At 41.1% G+C, this 14,676-nt stretch overlaps 1 protein-coding gene across 1 annotated transcript in view; it reads right to left on the bottom strand.

Annotated features, from left to right (window-relative positions):
• Window positions 1–449: 449 nt before the first annotated feature.
• LOC126176464 (uncharacterized) overlaps window positions 450–14,676 on the bottom strand; it is a 58,545-nt gene continuing 44,318 nt past the window's right edge. Inside the window, exon 4 of the mRNA XM_049923620.1 lies at window positions 450–587. Coding sequence (XP_049779577.1) covers window positions 450–587 — 138 coding nt within the window. The remainder of the gene's footprint in view (window positions 588–14,676) is intronic.

A 14,676-nucleotide genomic window follows, 5' to 3' on the forward strand; every position in this document is an offset into this window, starting at 1 on the left:
CAGTACAGCGAAACAGACTACAGTAATCTGGCAAATCTAAACAGAACAATCTGACAGATTTTCTTAAACAGGCTTACTATTGTACTTATTGTAGTTCACAGGCGTAAACCTGCGAAGGTCACATGAGGGCAGCTGTCCCCCCAACCCCTCCCACATCCCCTTAGACCCTTAGAAAAAGCTTTACAAACCGAATTCCCACCCTGCGCCGCCAGGTAGACAGAGACAGACTGCTTTATCCAACAATGCAGAACAATGTATTTATCGGTTCTATTTCTTGCAAATCCCTGAAGGTTCTCTATCATGCTGAGAACTGCTAATACGTTACGCATCTTCATGGAGAAGGCACTTACTGTTAGGGTACCAGTGTCTCCGTTAGAGAAGCCCATATTTTTTCGCTCTCGAGTTGAACTCAAACTCTTGCATTCGAGTTAGTAATCGAGTAGGTGGAATTAGAACCTTTTAGACGCTTTCTTGGGCGTGGTGACCACAGCGTCTGGGAATGGCAGGCTGGAAACACTGGTGACGGAGACTCGTGGCTGCCATCTGGCGTCTTTGCGCTGAACCTTCTTGCTGCCGCTGTTCTCGTCCTGCAACCAGAAGTTATATCTTCGTGAATTCATGCAAACTCCTCCCCACCACAAACCTGTATTGTGACATTTGTATACAAACCGTATAAACTGTCAAAAGACATTTTACATGCATAAACCCTTATTCTGAATGTTAATTACTGTCAAGGATGATTCATTCACATCAAAGAAAAGGTTCGCCATTTTTAAATTATACAGGGTAATCTAAAATTACCCTTAAAACCTTCTAGGACTTGTATAGGGGACTGAATAGATAATATTTTAAGTTGGAATCCGTATTCTGAAACGTATCGTTTCCCTGCTACAGCCGTTTTTAAATGTGTTTGCTGTACTCGAGTCGCTGTAAGAGAATCCCTGACAGTTACAGTGGACTGGGTGGAGCAACTTCGCGTGCCTACTACAACCAATCACATTACGCGGTTTTATAAAGTTTTCTATAGCAACGCCTCTGTGCTGCCGGAGCTCTGTAGACGACTAGTGTTTTCGCCTGCAGCAGTTTGCGCTTCGTAGTTGAGAACTGATAAGGGGGCTGCCAGCTGTCAGGAATCAACTTACGCCAACTCAACTGTAGGTAGATATGGGTGGGCATGGTGGTAGGACGAGCATGGTAGGGGGGGGGGGGGGGTTGCTTATGTCGGAGCTTCTGACGTTGTTTGATGTCTGTCCTAACTCACTGACGTAGTCTGAACCTCAATCACGTGGTCGATGGTTCGAATGAAGAGTTTGGTTGATGAAACTCCTGTACAGACAGAAGAAGATTTGGTAGCACGAATTGTGGTCGCTGCGGAAGAGACTACAGACACCAGGTGTGATAGAGCGTGTGTACCACAACATCATTCGCAGATACAATGTGTGCACCGAACTTGGTGGTCACCACATCGAACCTTACTTCCAGTGGATCAAAATGCTAACCCTCTTTGAAAAGGATAAAAACGGCAAGTTTAAATGTAAACAACAGTGTCTGTGATAACTGATAAATTTCGTGTTTGTATCTTTGGTTATTAATGAGCGGAATTGTAAAACAAGTGATGTACTGGACGACGGTTCAAACCCGATTCTGGCCATCGGCTGATTAAGGTTTTCCGTGATTTCCCTAAATCGCGTCAGGCAAATGCCATGATGGTTCCCTTGAAAGGGTACGGTCGCCTTCCTTCACCATCCTCTCCTAAGCCCATGTGACCGATGACCTCGCTGTTTGGTCCTCGCCCCCAAATCAACCACCAACCAATTCGATGTGGATGATGTACTGAGCCATGCCTAATAAATTACTGGTAAAGTGGGTCACCTTACAGGCATGTTTTCAAATGGTTGTAGCACGGAAACAGTACGTTTCTAGACGAGAGTTCCAGTTCGAAATATTATCTACTCAGTCCCCTCTACACATCCTAGAAGTTTAAAAGGGAATTTTAGAGCACTCCATAAAAGTGAAATATACAGGGTGGTCCATTGATACTGGCGAGGCCAAATGTCTCACGAAATAAGCATCAAACGAAAAAACTTCAAAGAACGAAACTCGTCTAGCTTGAAGGGGGAAACCAGATGACGCTGTGGTTGGCCCGCTGGTTGGCGATGCCGTAGGTTAAACGGATATCAACTGCGTTTTTTTTAAAAGTAGGAACCTTCATTTTTTATTACATATTCGTGTAGTACGTAAAGAAATATGAATGTTTTAGTTGGACCACTTTATCGCTTTGTGATAGATGGCGTTGTAACAGTCACAAACGTATAAGTATGTGGTGTAAGTAGGCTGTTTAGGTTTTTATGTTGGTAACGCCATGTAGCGCTCTATATGAAAATCACTGACTGCTGTGTGCAGTCTGAGGTCGGTCGGCATTGTTGCAATATTCGCTATTGTAGTGTTGGGCAGGTGACTGTTAACAGCGTGTATATATATAATGACTTTTGAACACTATTAAGGAATACATTGTTTGTTCTCTATCAAAATCTTTCATTTGGTAACTATGCCTATCAGTAGTTTATGCCTTCAGTAGCTAGAATATTTTATTCAGCTGGCAGTATTGGCGCACACTGCATTGCAGTAGTTTGAGTAACGAAGATTTTTGTGAGGTAAGTGATTCATGAAAGATATAGGTTATTGTTAATCAGGGCCATTCTTTTGTAGGGATTTTTGAAAGTCAGATTGCGTTGCGCTAAAAGTATTGTGTGTCAGTTTAAGCACAGTCATGTATAATTTTTCTAAGGGGCCGTTTCAGTGGTATCACGTAACATTCCGCCAGTGCGGACAGTATTTGCTTCGTGATATATTACCCGTGTTAAAATGGACCGTTTATCAATTGCGGAAAAGGTCGATATCGTGTTGATATATGGCTATTGCGATCAAAATGCCCAACGGGCGTGTGCTTTGTATGCTGCACGGTATCCTGGACGACATCATCCATGTGTCCGGACCATTCGCCGGATAGTTACGTTATTTAAGGAAACAGGAAATGTTGAGCCACATGTGAAACGTCAACCACGAGCTGCAACAAATGATGGTGCCCAAGTAGGTGTTTTAGCTGCTGTCGCGGCTGATCCGCACATCAGTAGCAGACACTTGTGCGGGAATCGCGAATCTCAAAAACGTCGGTGTAGAGAATGCTACACCAACTTCGATCGCATCCATATCATATGTCTATGCACCAGAAATTGCATGGCGACGACTTAGAACGTCGTGTAGAGTTCTACCACTGGGCACAAGAGAAATTACGGGATGATGACAGATTTTTTGCACGCGTTCTATTTAGCGACGAAGCGTCATTCACTAACAGCGATAACGTAAACCGGCATAATATGCACTATTGGGCAACGGGAAATCCACGATGGCTGCGACAAGTGGAACATCAGTGACCTTGGCGGGTTAATGTATGGTGCGGCATTATGGGAGGAAGGATAATTGGCCCCCATTTTATCGATGGCAATCTAAATGGTGCAATGTATGATGATTTTCTATGTAATGTTCCACATTACAAGATGTTACTACAAGATGTTTCACTACATGACAGAATGGCGATATACTTCCAACATGATGGATGTCCGGCACATAGCTCGCGTGCGGTTGAAGCGGTATTGAATAGCACATTTCATGACAGGTGGATTGGTCGTCAAAGCACCATACTATGGCCCGCACGTTCACCGGATCCGATGTCCCAGGATTTCTTTCTGCGGGGAAAGTTGAAGTGTATTTGCTATCGTGATCCATCGACAACGCCTGACAACATGCGTCAGCGCATTGTCAATGCATGTGCGAACATTACGGAAGGCGAACTACTCGCTGTTGAGAGGAATGTCGTTACACGTATTGCCAAATGCATTGAGGTTGACGGACATCATTTTGAGCATTTATTGCATTAATGTGGTATTTACAGGTAATCACACTGTAATAGCATGCGTTCTCAGGAATGATAAGTTCGCAAAGGTACATGTATAACACTGGAACAACCGAAATAAAATGTTCAAACGTACCTACGTTCTGTATTTTAATTTAAGAAACCTGTCTGTTACCAACTGTTCATCTAAAATTGTGAGCCATATGTTTGTGACTATTACAGCGGCATCTATCTCAAAGCGAAAAAAGTGGTCCAACTAAAACATTCGTATTTATTTACGTACTACACGAATATGTAATAAAAATGGGGATTCCTATTAAAAAAAAAACGCAGTTGATATCTGTTTGACCTATGGCAGCGCCATCTAGCGGGCCAACCATAGCGCCATCTGGTTTCCCCCTTCAAGCTAGACAAATTTCGTTCTTTGTAGTTTTTTCGTTTGACGCTTATTTCGTGAGATATTTAGCCCGGGCTCGATCAATAGACCACCCTGTATTGCTACTGGACCGATAGATGTGTTTGTTTAGAGCCCGTTTGTTCATTCGGCATCGTCTGCTTGATGCCTGCTTTCTGTAGGATTTCCCATGGCTTGAAGTCTTCAGCTATATGCTTCCAAGACACAGTTGGGTCCACAGTTGAAACGTAATTGCTTAGAATTACACACGCAGAGTTACTGCTAGGTGTATGCCGAAAATAAGCCAACATGTAACCACGACGATTTTTAAATCAACAAAACGAAACGCGTGTGTTAAAATAAATATGGATTTTAGAAGTTCCATAGACGGATCTGAAACACCTTAACGTATGCTCAGTGTCTGTCAATGAGATCCAAAAGGCACCTGAAAGCAGCGGCGAAATTGATTCTGTATTCTTTGACTTTCGTAGGGCGATCGTTGCAATTTTGTGCTGTCTCCTAGAGAACAAAATATGAGCTCAAGATATAGTGGATTGGTTTTATCACCAGATTGTATACTTCCTAGGCAACATAACTCAGCACTTCTTGAATCACCAGGTCTAAAGTTAGCTTTCGGTGTAACCTCAAAGAACATTACACGACTGTCACTGTTCAAAAAATACCGAGGTTCGACAGAAATATGGAAACGCCGCACGAAATGAATGCTTGAATGTAAGTATATTCCGGCCAAGACTGCAAGTTTCGCTGTTATATTTCATCTTCAACGGCACCTGTACAATGTTCACTATACGGTTCACTATACGTTTCAAGTGTTGGTAGCTGTCAGAACAGTGTTTTGTGTAGTTGTGAGTGCATTATGTCGGAGTTAAGTGAAGCTGAACGTGGGGCAAATTGTTGGTGCTCTAATGGTGGGTGCAAGGTCGCATTACCGAAAAAGATTATGTGACCATTTTGGCTGATCTGGTCCATTCCAGAGTACAATGTCTGTTCCCCACCGGTGATTTTCACACAACTCGCATTATCCAGGACTGGTTTTGTGAACACGAAGATGAATTATTGCATCTCCCCTGGCTACCACAGTCATTAGGTGTCAATGTCATTGAGGCTTTGTGGTCTGCTTTGGAGAGATTGTAGTGTGATTGCTATCCAGCTGCATCATTGTTATCTGAACTTGCCACTATTTTGCAGGAAGAGTGGTATGACTGGAAACTGTTCTGAAGGCCAACGGCTTTCCTACACACTATTAGACATGGTAATGTGATATGTTTGTGATTTTCCCGTACTTCTGCCCAGACACTGTGCGTAAGGCTCTATGACGCTCTTAGTGCACAGTGCTTTTGTGAGTAAGGAAGTCGTACAAAAAAAAATATAAATGCTTGAAAACCCACAAAAGATATATACTTGGGTCTTGCAGTTAATTCTTAATGTAAACAAATGGCACATGTTATGATAAATTGCCGGAAACGTCTATAATTGTTCGATCACATGTTTGGCGATCATTCACAGGAAACAGTAGTAATCGTAAAGCATCTAGGAGAAAATTAGTTGCAAGTAAAACGTAAGAATCTGATTCGTTTCTTTAATTGCGTGTGTCATTGTACTTATTGTAGATTTTGTACTGGTAATACTGGTGGTCGGCGTGTGTCGAGTGCAGAATGGAGAAGTCATGAAATATCAGAATATCTGAGTACGACCAGGTCACAGTTGCCTCAGAGGTATTGCTGTGCTCCATTAAATACCACCGTATCACGCCGAGATTGTACTGTCAGTCCCTTGATTCGGTGGAATCTGCTGCAGCTAGAAAAAAAATGGTTCAAATGGCTCTGAGCACTATGGGACTTAACATCTGAGGTCATCAATCCCCTAGAACTTAGAACTACTTAAACCTAACTAACCTAAGGACATCACACACATCCATGCCAGAGGCAGGATTCGAACCTACGACCGTAGCAGTCGCGCGGTTCCGGACTGAGCGCCTAGAACCGCTCGGCCGCCACGGCCGGCCTGCAGCTAGAGTCAAATGCCATGAGCATTAGTGTCCGTCCCTCATCTGTCTCGTTTTATAACACCGCAAAAGCGAGTCATAGTGCAGCAGAACCCTCGCCCCTCACGTTGACCTCTGCTCCTTGTAAGTTTCGAGAGAGAACGGTAACTACTGGTAGAGAACTACTACCGGTGTACACCAGAGCACGGTCGCGGTTTGCCTCTAGTGACGATCGCAGTAAACCCTCACTATATGATGATAACGTGCAGAAATTCCTGAAGTGAAGAATCCCAGTAGCCAGTTGGGCTCTGCTCTGGCAGTATTATCGTGTGGGGAATTTATACAAGCGATGAAATTGTCAGCCATCGTTTATTATCGACGGAAAATGCAGGATACTACTGGACAATATGGATGGGAAAAACCGACCGGTTAAAACCGGTATTTTTTGATATTTGCTTGTACTCGTTTATAACAGGTGCTTTTTTATTTTTTATTAGTAACCGAGTAAAAAACGGCAATTAGCCACAGCAGCAGTGCTAAAATTTAGTATTTTATCAATTTTGTTGCTGTAGTTGTACGTATAGAAATAATCAGCAACAAGTCGCATAAAAGGAATTTTATTACCCTAAGCGATTTCAGGCACTTAGTACGCTTCTTTAGAAGGCTGTACAGAAAAAAAGTACCACAAATAAGTAGAAGCTAGATATGGATGTGAAAATTAAGTACGAAAAGTTTTAAAATTTTAAAAATTTGAAGACAAAAAGTGGTATACACTTAAAACTATCGCATTATCTACAAATAACTACATAACATGCATGCAGCATGTTGCTGTGGCCCTAAAAAAATTACAAGAACAGTATGTAATACTGTGATGAATCCATTAATACAAAAAGAGCTCGTAAATGCTTAAATGTGGTTGGTAGTCCCTGAAAATGGTCTTAGGGTGGGGGAAAGTACGATGAAATAATAAAACAAGACCTTACATGACTGTAGTTGTTATAAGGCATAAACGAAAATGTAAGTGCACATAAGCTGGGTAATAAGTAATATATAAAAAACTAATGATAAATAAAATAAGTTTACTCCAGCGATAAGTGGCGCTATGGAAGGGGAAATTTGGGAACTAACCTCCAGACAGCTGTAGTGAGGTCGGTAGCATGGTAGCAGGGAACCTGTCAGCAAAAAGAAAGTGCGAAGCTCATCAAGGGGCTGGAAACTCTAATTAAAGTAAGTGAAGAAACAGTTTCTCAATCATTGGCTTATATTAAGCCTTGGAGAGTGACTATAGAGGAAAAAAATAATAGGCACAATTGTGTTATAGTGAAACAACAAGTACTGGTAACAAGTACGTTTTATGAAACAATAGTAACTAGCGGTCTTCATACCGCCTGTACGGCACTGTTAAGTTTTAGAGCACATCGTTGAACTGGTGTAGGGATGTCAGTAACGTGGTAGCAGGAAATATGGCCGCGTAAACAGCGCGCCAGATGCACCAATGGGCGAGAGGAAATGACAAGAGTAAATGGCAAAACAATTCCTAATCAGCGATTTCCGTTTATGCCTCATGTCAACTTTAGCTGTGTGAGGTTCTGTTTTGAACACTTAGTATATTTAGTTTCTGAGTCTGATGTTCTAAAAACAAATTTGACGATTTTACCGACGTATGTTATGCAGTGTGAAGAATATTTGGCTTGATTACTAACTGGATTACATCATACAAACCAATTTTACATGTTTATAGAATGGAACCTGCTAAAAATTCCCTAAAATATTTTATTAAGAAAATGTTGTTTTAAAATCACAAGGATTCTGACTTGGATTACGCTTTGTATACAAATAACCCTTTTTTTGAAAGGTATTTCTTCAATTAGCATATTAACAATTATTTGGTGTTGTATATTCATGCCTTTGTTTTCCACAAAACGATTCAAAATTGTGCTACCACGGTACCACCTGGTGGATTTATGAAACAGTTGCTGTGTTTGCATCTCAGTCTGTAGTCAAGTGTAGTGTAAACACGAGGATTTGGTTCGGCGCTCTATCCTTATGTTTGTACATACTCTTTATTTTAAATCTGACATACTGATATCCGTTGATTTTCATGATCTTCATATGCATATTCGTGGTCCGACACGATACAAAGCACAGTTGGAGGAGCTCATGCGAATTCGTAGTGCGTAAGTTACGTTACTTTTCCAAGAGTACGAACAATTAACTTCGTATATTGTTGTACCTGACTTGCAATCCTATTTACCCTGTCGACTTGATTCTACCCATTGCAGATCCGATGATGGTAACATAATCTTACCGAAACCGCTTATCTAAATAAATACTTTACTAGCCACCTCGTCTTTTTGAAATTTTTTTCTTACTTTATTACAGTTCCGATCGACGCCATTCTGACACACTGTCAGAATTATAATTAAACGAGATGAGATCGCGCTGCATTGAGGACTGACGAATCGCAATGTGTCGTGGGCGGCACTTCAGTGGGCTTGTTTGTATTAGCCTCTTTGGCTTTCACTCGTGTGACGGAGTCTTACAAGACATGCTCTACAAGTAGCAACCGCAAATTTTGTGTCTTGCCAATCAACCACCTACGTCCGAGCAGACGTAGCTGCTAGTCATATTTTGCAACTGGTCCATACCCACTCGGCAGTCGCCAGCGGGGCGATTATTGTACCATTATGGCGCTAGTGGGATGCCAGTTCACCTGTCATATGCCGACTGTTCAACAAGGGTGCGACAGGGGACTGCTGTCCGTTATCCCCACTCCAAAGAACAAATGCGGACGACTAACTGCACCAACAAAGTAGTGAGTCGCCAACACTTTGTGATAAGCAGACCAAATAAATTCACCATTTACGTAGCTGTGTTAAAAAGCTAGCACCCAGCCCAGTAGACTTGAGGCACAAGCCTCATATTTGGTGACACATTTTATCTCTTTATAAAGTGTTCCATGTGTTGCTCAACTGTGTTAATGGAGTAATTTGATAACGCATGTGTTAAATATTTTATGTTTGATTTCAAAAGAATTTAGATGTCCTAGTCATGCAGCAGGTTTTCGATTCAACAATGGATCTTACATATTTTCATTTGACACCTGTAATTCAAAACGAAATCAAAATATTCTCATGAGCATAATACTTCTCTAATTCCACTTAATAAAATAATTACCACCCTCTTATATGTTTTTTTTGAAATATATTAGAAGCTGACGCCAAAGTTTCAAATACCAAACAGTTACTGTGTAAAGTGACATAGAGGTAATGATAGTGGGTTAAATTTTGACACAAAGAGGTTTCAGTTTTCTGTCTTTTTATTCCAGTTTGGTGTTTCAAACTTTTGCGCAATCGTCAAAGGCAAATGAAAGTATTTCTACTAATCCATGAGTAAGACTAATTTCCTTCGCCATCCTAGTCGAATCAATCTGTGTACTTTGTCTCCAATGAACAACACGTCGAAGGGGCGTTAACCTCTCACAAGAAATACTTTCTCAACTTTGATGCCTTGATGTGAACAACGTATTGCCAGAGCTCAGGGTACCATCATTGAAATTTGGTTATCTGGTGATGTAGTTTTCTTTGTTTGAAATCTTACTTCTTATTCCTGCATTTGGTCACGACTGTTATAAGGCATGAATTTCATATTCTTTTAATTATCCCACGTGATGGTGAACAGAAGAGGTCGCAATATGCTGACCGGCCTGAAGCCCTGAATCTGAATGACAGTCAAAGTAGAGACAGATACAGGACACTAAATAGGGAAGTAAAAAGAGAAATGCTAAAAAGGAAAAAAACAAGGTGTGGGAAGAAATATGTGGAAATATAGAGAGGATGACTGCTGAGGCTCATAGAGCTGAATCATGAAGAACGATCAAGTCAATGCGAGTGTCAACTGGTGACGAGTAACTTCATAATAATATTAGTTATTGTCAATGCGAAACGCATTTTAAGAACTTATTCCAGAAAATTCGGCCTGAGTTTTCATGTAGTTGTGAGGTCCTGCAACAGGAATGTAAGTAGGCTGTTTAGGTTTTTATGTTGGTAACGTCACCAGCGCTCTGTATGAAAATCACTGGCTGTGCTGTGTGCAGTCTGTAGCTGGTTGGCATTGTTGGAATATTCGCCATTGTAGTGTTGGGCAGTTGGATGTGAACAGCGCATAGCGTTGCGCAGTTGGAGGCGAGCTGCCAGCAGTGGTGGATGTGGGGAGAGAAATGGCAGAATTTTGAGAGCGGACGATCTGGACGCGTGTCCATCAGAAAGAGTAAATTTGTAATATTGGATATCATGAAGTGATATATATATGATGATTTTGGAACATTATTAAGGTAAATACATTGTTTGTTCTCTATCAAAATCTTTCACTTGCTGACTATGCCTATCAGTAGTTAGTGCCTTCAGGAGTTAGAATCTTTTATTTAGCTGGCAGTAGTGGCGCTCGCTGTATTGCAGTAGTTCGAGTAACGAAGATTTTTGTGAGGTAAGTGATTCATAAAAGGTATAAGTTATTGTTAGTCAGGGCCATTCTTTTGTAGGGATTTTTGAAAGTCATATTGCGTTGCGCTAAAAATATTGTTTATCAGTTTAGTGTTGATCTGAATGGGTAAAGAACGAAATGTCTGAGTACGTTCAGTTCTGCTCAGCTGTTTGAAAATCAAATAATGTAAGAGGTTTATCAGCACAGTCATTCATAAATTTTTCTAAGGGGACGTTTCATATGTCGACCTTTAGCCGAGGATACCTCACTGGAATCTTCTGATTTTTTTCTTGTACTTTGCGTAATTAGTGTAGCTATTGTTTATTGCTAGCGCGTAATTATAGAGAGAATTTCCTTTGTAGTTGTAGTTTTTCATTGTTGTACAGTAAAACAGTTGTGGCATGCATGTAGATTTGCACCAAGCGTTTCGCAGCTGCTCTTGCAATTAACTAGATATTATTTTTAGTGCTATGTTAACGTGTTTTCTTATTTTTGCTCTTCAAATTGTGCTTTACTTGTTATCGTGTGAAATACGTGATAATTATGGCGTGTGAAAAACGTAACACTAGGCTCCAAAGTAAATTGAGAAATGATAGTGACGACGAGCGTAGCTTATCAGCACCACCGTGTAATGAATTAACAGACATTCAAAGTAGTAATTTGGTAACTGTGCATAGGGAAATGGAGCGGGCGGCAAATAATGATGTAGACAGTGAAACAATCTTGCAAATACTGTAGATTCAGGTTTTGCGCCCTCACCATTTTCTCAAATAAGTCAAGAAACATTTTCTGCTTTTCAAAACGCGAATATTGCAGGTTCAAATGTACTGCCGAATAGTACTGAGGAACATGTTTCAGACACCAGTGCATTGTTATTACTATTAATGCAACAAATGGGACAAAAGCTTCAAAAGTTAGACACAATGGAACAAAATCAGAGACAAACACAGCAAAAGTTAGACACAATGGAACAAAATCTTCAAAAGTTAGACACGATGGAACAAAATCAGAGACAAATACAGCAACTGCTTCAAAAGTTAGACTCAATGGAACAAACGCTTGAACAAACACGTGAAGGTTTAACTGCTGAGTTACTTAAAATCGAATCGAAATGTCAAAAAGTCTGTAATGACGTAAAAACACAAATTTGTGAGCATTTTCAACCTATTTTTTCGCGTCATGAAAATGCATTACAGAATCACGAAGCAGCCATAAAAGAACTGCAAACTATTGTTCACGAAAATCACGACACCTTTGAAGCTAAAGTTGACTCAGTTGCATCTACCGATTCGGTTACGGAACTTGCAAAAATTCAGGAAAACTTAAAGGACACAGTAGGTACGATTTCAACACAAATGGACACTCTGAAACTTGGTTCAGAAAAACACACTGAAGAAATCAGTTCACTATCGGAGAACTGCGTTCAAGTTGAAACTCTGAGTACTATGAAGAGTAAAGGATTGCACTACACGTCACATGTAAAACCGCTAATTGAGAGATAATCTGCTTTTTAACTTAGTCTTTACTATAAGATTTTTCACTTCGCATTACTAGTACGCTTTGACACACTTAGAAACTGTTAACATGCAACAATGATTTAAAGTTAACTATCCAGTCAAGAACCTGAGCAACTTATTTAAACTAATTACGAATGCATTGTTATAGTGAACAGACGACACAGTGTTATTGTGTGTACATTATTGCTTGTTAGCTGCACGATTACGTAACGACTATAAGGCTCACATACTTAGAGCATACACTGCTAATGAGATTTTAGTGCAACAATTTGGTTTACTAGAAAAGACATTCTTTATTTGAAGCACTTTCTGTGAGATTAAAGATGACTTAGTATTTGATTTCTTTGACAGCTACACGATTATATCACGACGCTACAAATGTGTGACACAATTTACATAGTTGCTTTTGTGCTGTATCTGTTTTATATCCGAACAGTTTTTCTGAATTCTTCTGGAAAGTAAAACATGTTTTAGTAGTAACTTTCCTGGTATAGCTACAATGAGACAGCCTTTTTCGTAGCACAACAATACGTTACAGTATAGTACTTTATTGATGACGGTAATGTACGTAATAACTACGATATCTATACGCATAGCATTTCACTTTTGTTTATAATGAGGTAAGTACATTGACTTCTGCAGAACTTAGCTTACGGAGGACGATAACTACGACACTTCCACAGAATTATCTTACAGCAAGACGCACATTTAGCGCTAAAGGAGACGTATTTGAGTGATTAATTTCGTACTTAAAACATTTATGTAGACCACATAACTACGAGGTACATTCAAGTTCTAAGGCCTCCGATTTTTTTTCTAATTAACTACTCTCCCAAAATCGATGAAACTGGCGTTACTTCTCGACGTAATCACCCTGCAGACGTACACATTTTTCACAACGCTGACGCCATGATTCCATGGCAGCGACGAAGGCTTCTTTAGGAGTCTGTTTTGACCACTGGAAAATCGGTGAGGCAATAGCAGCACGGCTGGTGAATGTGCGGCCACGGACAGTGTCTTTTATTGTCGGAAAAAGCCAAAAGTCACTAGGAGCCAGGTCAGGTGAGTAGGGAGCATGAGGAATCACTTCGAAGTTGTTATCACGAAGAAACTGTTGCGCAACGTTAGCTCGATGTGCGGGTGCGTTGTCTTGGTGAAACAGCACACGCGCAGCCCTTCCCGGACGTTTTTGTTGCAGTGCAGGAAGGAATTTGTTCTTCAAAACATTTTCGTAGGATGCACCTGTTACCGTAGTGCCCTTTGGAACGCAATGGGTAAGGATTACGCCCTCGCTGTCCCAGAACATGGACACCATCATTTTTTCAGCACTGGCGGTTACCCGAAATTTTTTTGGTGGCAGTGAATCTGTGTGCTTCCATTGAGCTGACTGGCGCTTTGTTTCTGGATTGAAAAATGGCATCCACGTCTCATCCATTGTCACAACCGACGAAAAGAAAGTTCCATTCATGCTGTAGTTGCGTGTCAACATTGCTTGGCAACATGCCACACGGGCAGCCATGTGGTCGTCCGTCAGCATTCCTGGCACCCACCTGGATGACAGTTTTCGCATTTTCAGGTCGTCATACAGGATTGTGTGCACAGAACCCATAGAAATGCTAACTCTGGAGGCGATCTGTTCAACAGTCATTCGGCGATCCCCCAAAACAATTCCCTCCACTTTCTCGATCATGTCGTCAGACCGGCTTGTGCGAGCCCGAGGTTGTTTCGGTTTGTTGTCACACGATGTTCTGCCTTCATTAAACTGTCACACCCACGAACACACTTTCGACACATCCATAACTCCATCACCACATGTCTCCTTCAACTGTCGATGAATTTCAATTGATTTCACACCACGCAAATTCAGAAAACGAATGATTCCACGCTGCTCAAGTAAGGAAAACGTCGCCATTTTAAGTATTTAAAACAGTTCTCATTCTCGCCGCTGGCGGTAAAATTCCATCTGCCGTACGGTGCTGCCATCTCTGGGACATATTGACAATGAACGCGGCCTCATTTTAAAACAATGTGCATGTTTCTATCTCTTTCCAGTCCAGAGAAAAAAATCGGAGGCCTTAGAACTTGAATGCACCTCGTAATGAGGAGGTATTGAATAGGATTGGGGAGAAGAGAAATTTGTGGCACAACTTGACTAGAAGAAGGGATCGGTTGGTAAGACATGTTCTGAGGCATGAAGTAATCACCAATTTAGTACTGGAGGGCAGCGTGGAGGGTAAAAATCGTAGAGGGAGACCAAGAGATGAATACACTAAGCAGATTCAGAAGGATGTAGTTACTGGGAGATGAAGAATCTTTCACAGGATAGAGTAGCACGGAGAGCTGCATCAAACCAGTCTCAGGACTG

The sequence above is a fragment of the Schistocerca cancellata genome, chromosome 3 (assembly GCF_023864275.1).
Source record: "Schistocerca cancellata isolate TAMUIC-IGC-003103 chromosome 3, iqSchCanc2.1, whole genome shotgun sequence".
Taxonomy (NCBI): Eukaryota; Metazoa; Arthropoda; class Insecta; order Orthoptera; family Acrididae; genus Schistocerca; species Schistocerca cancellata.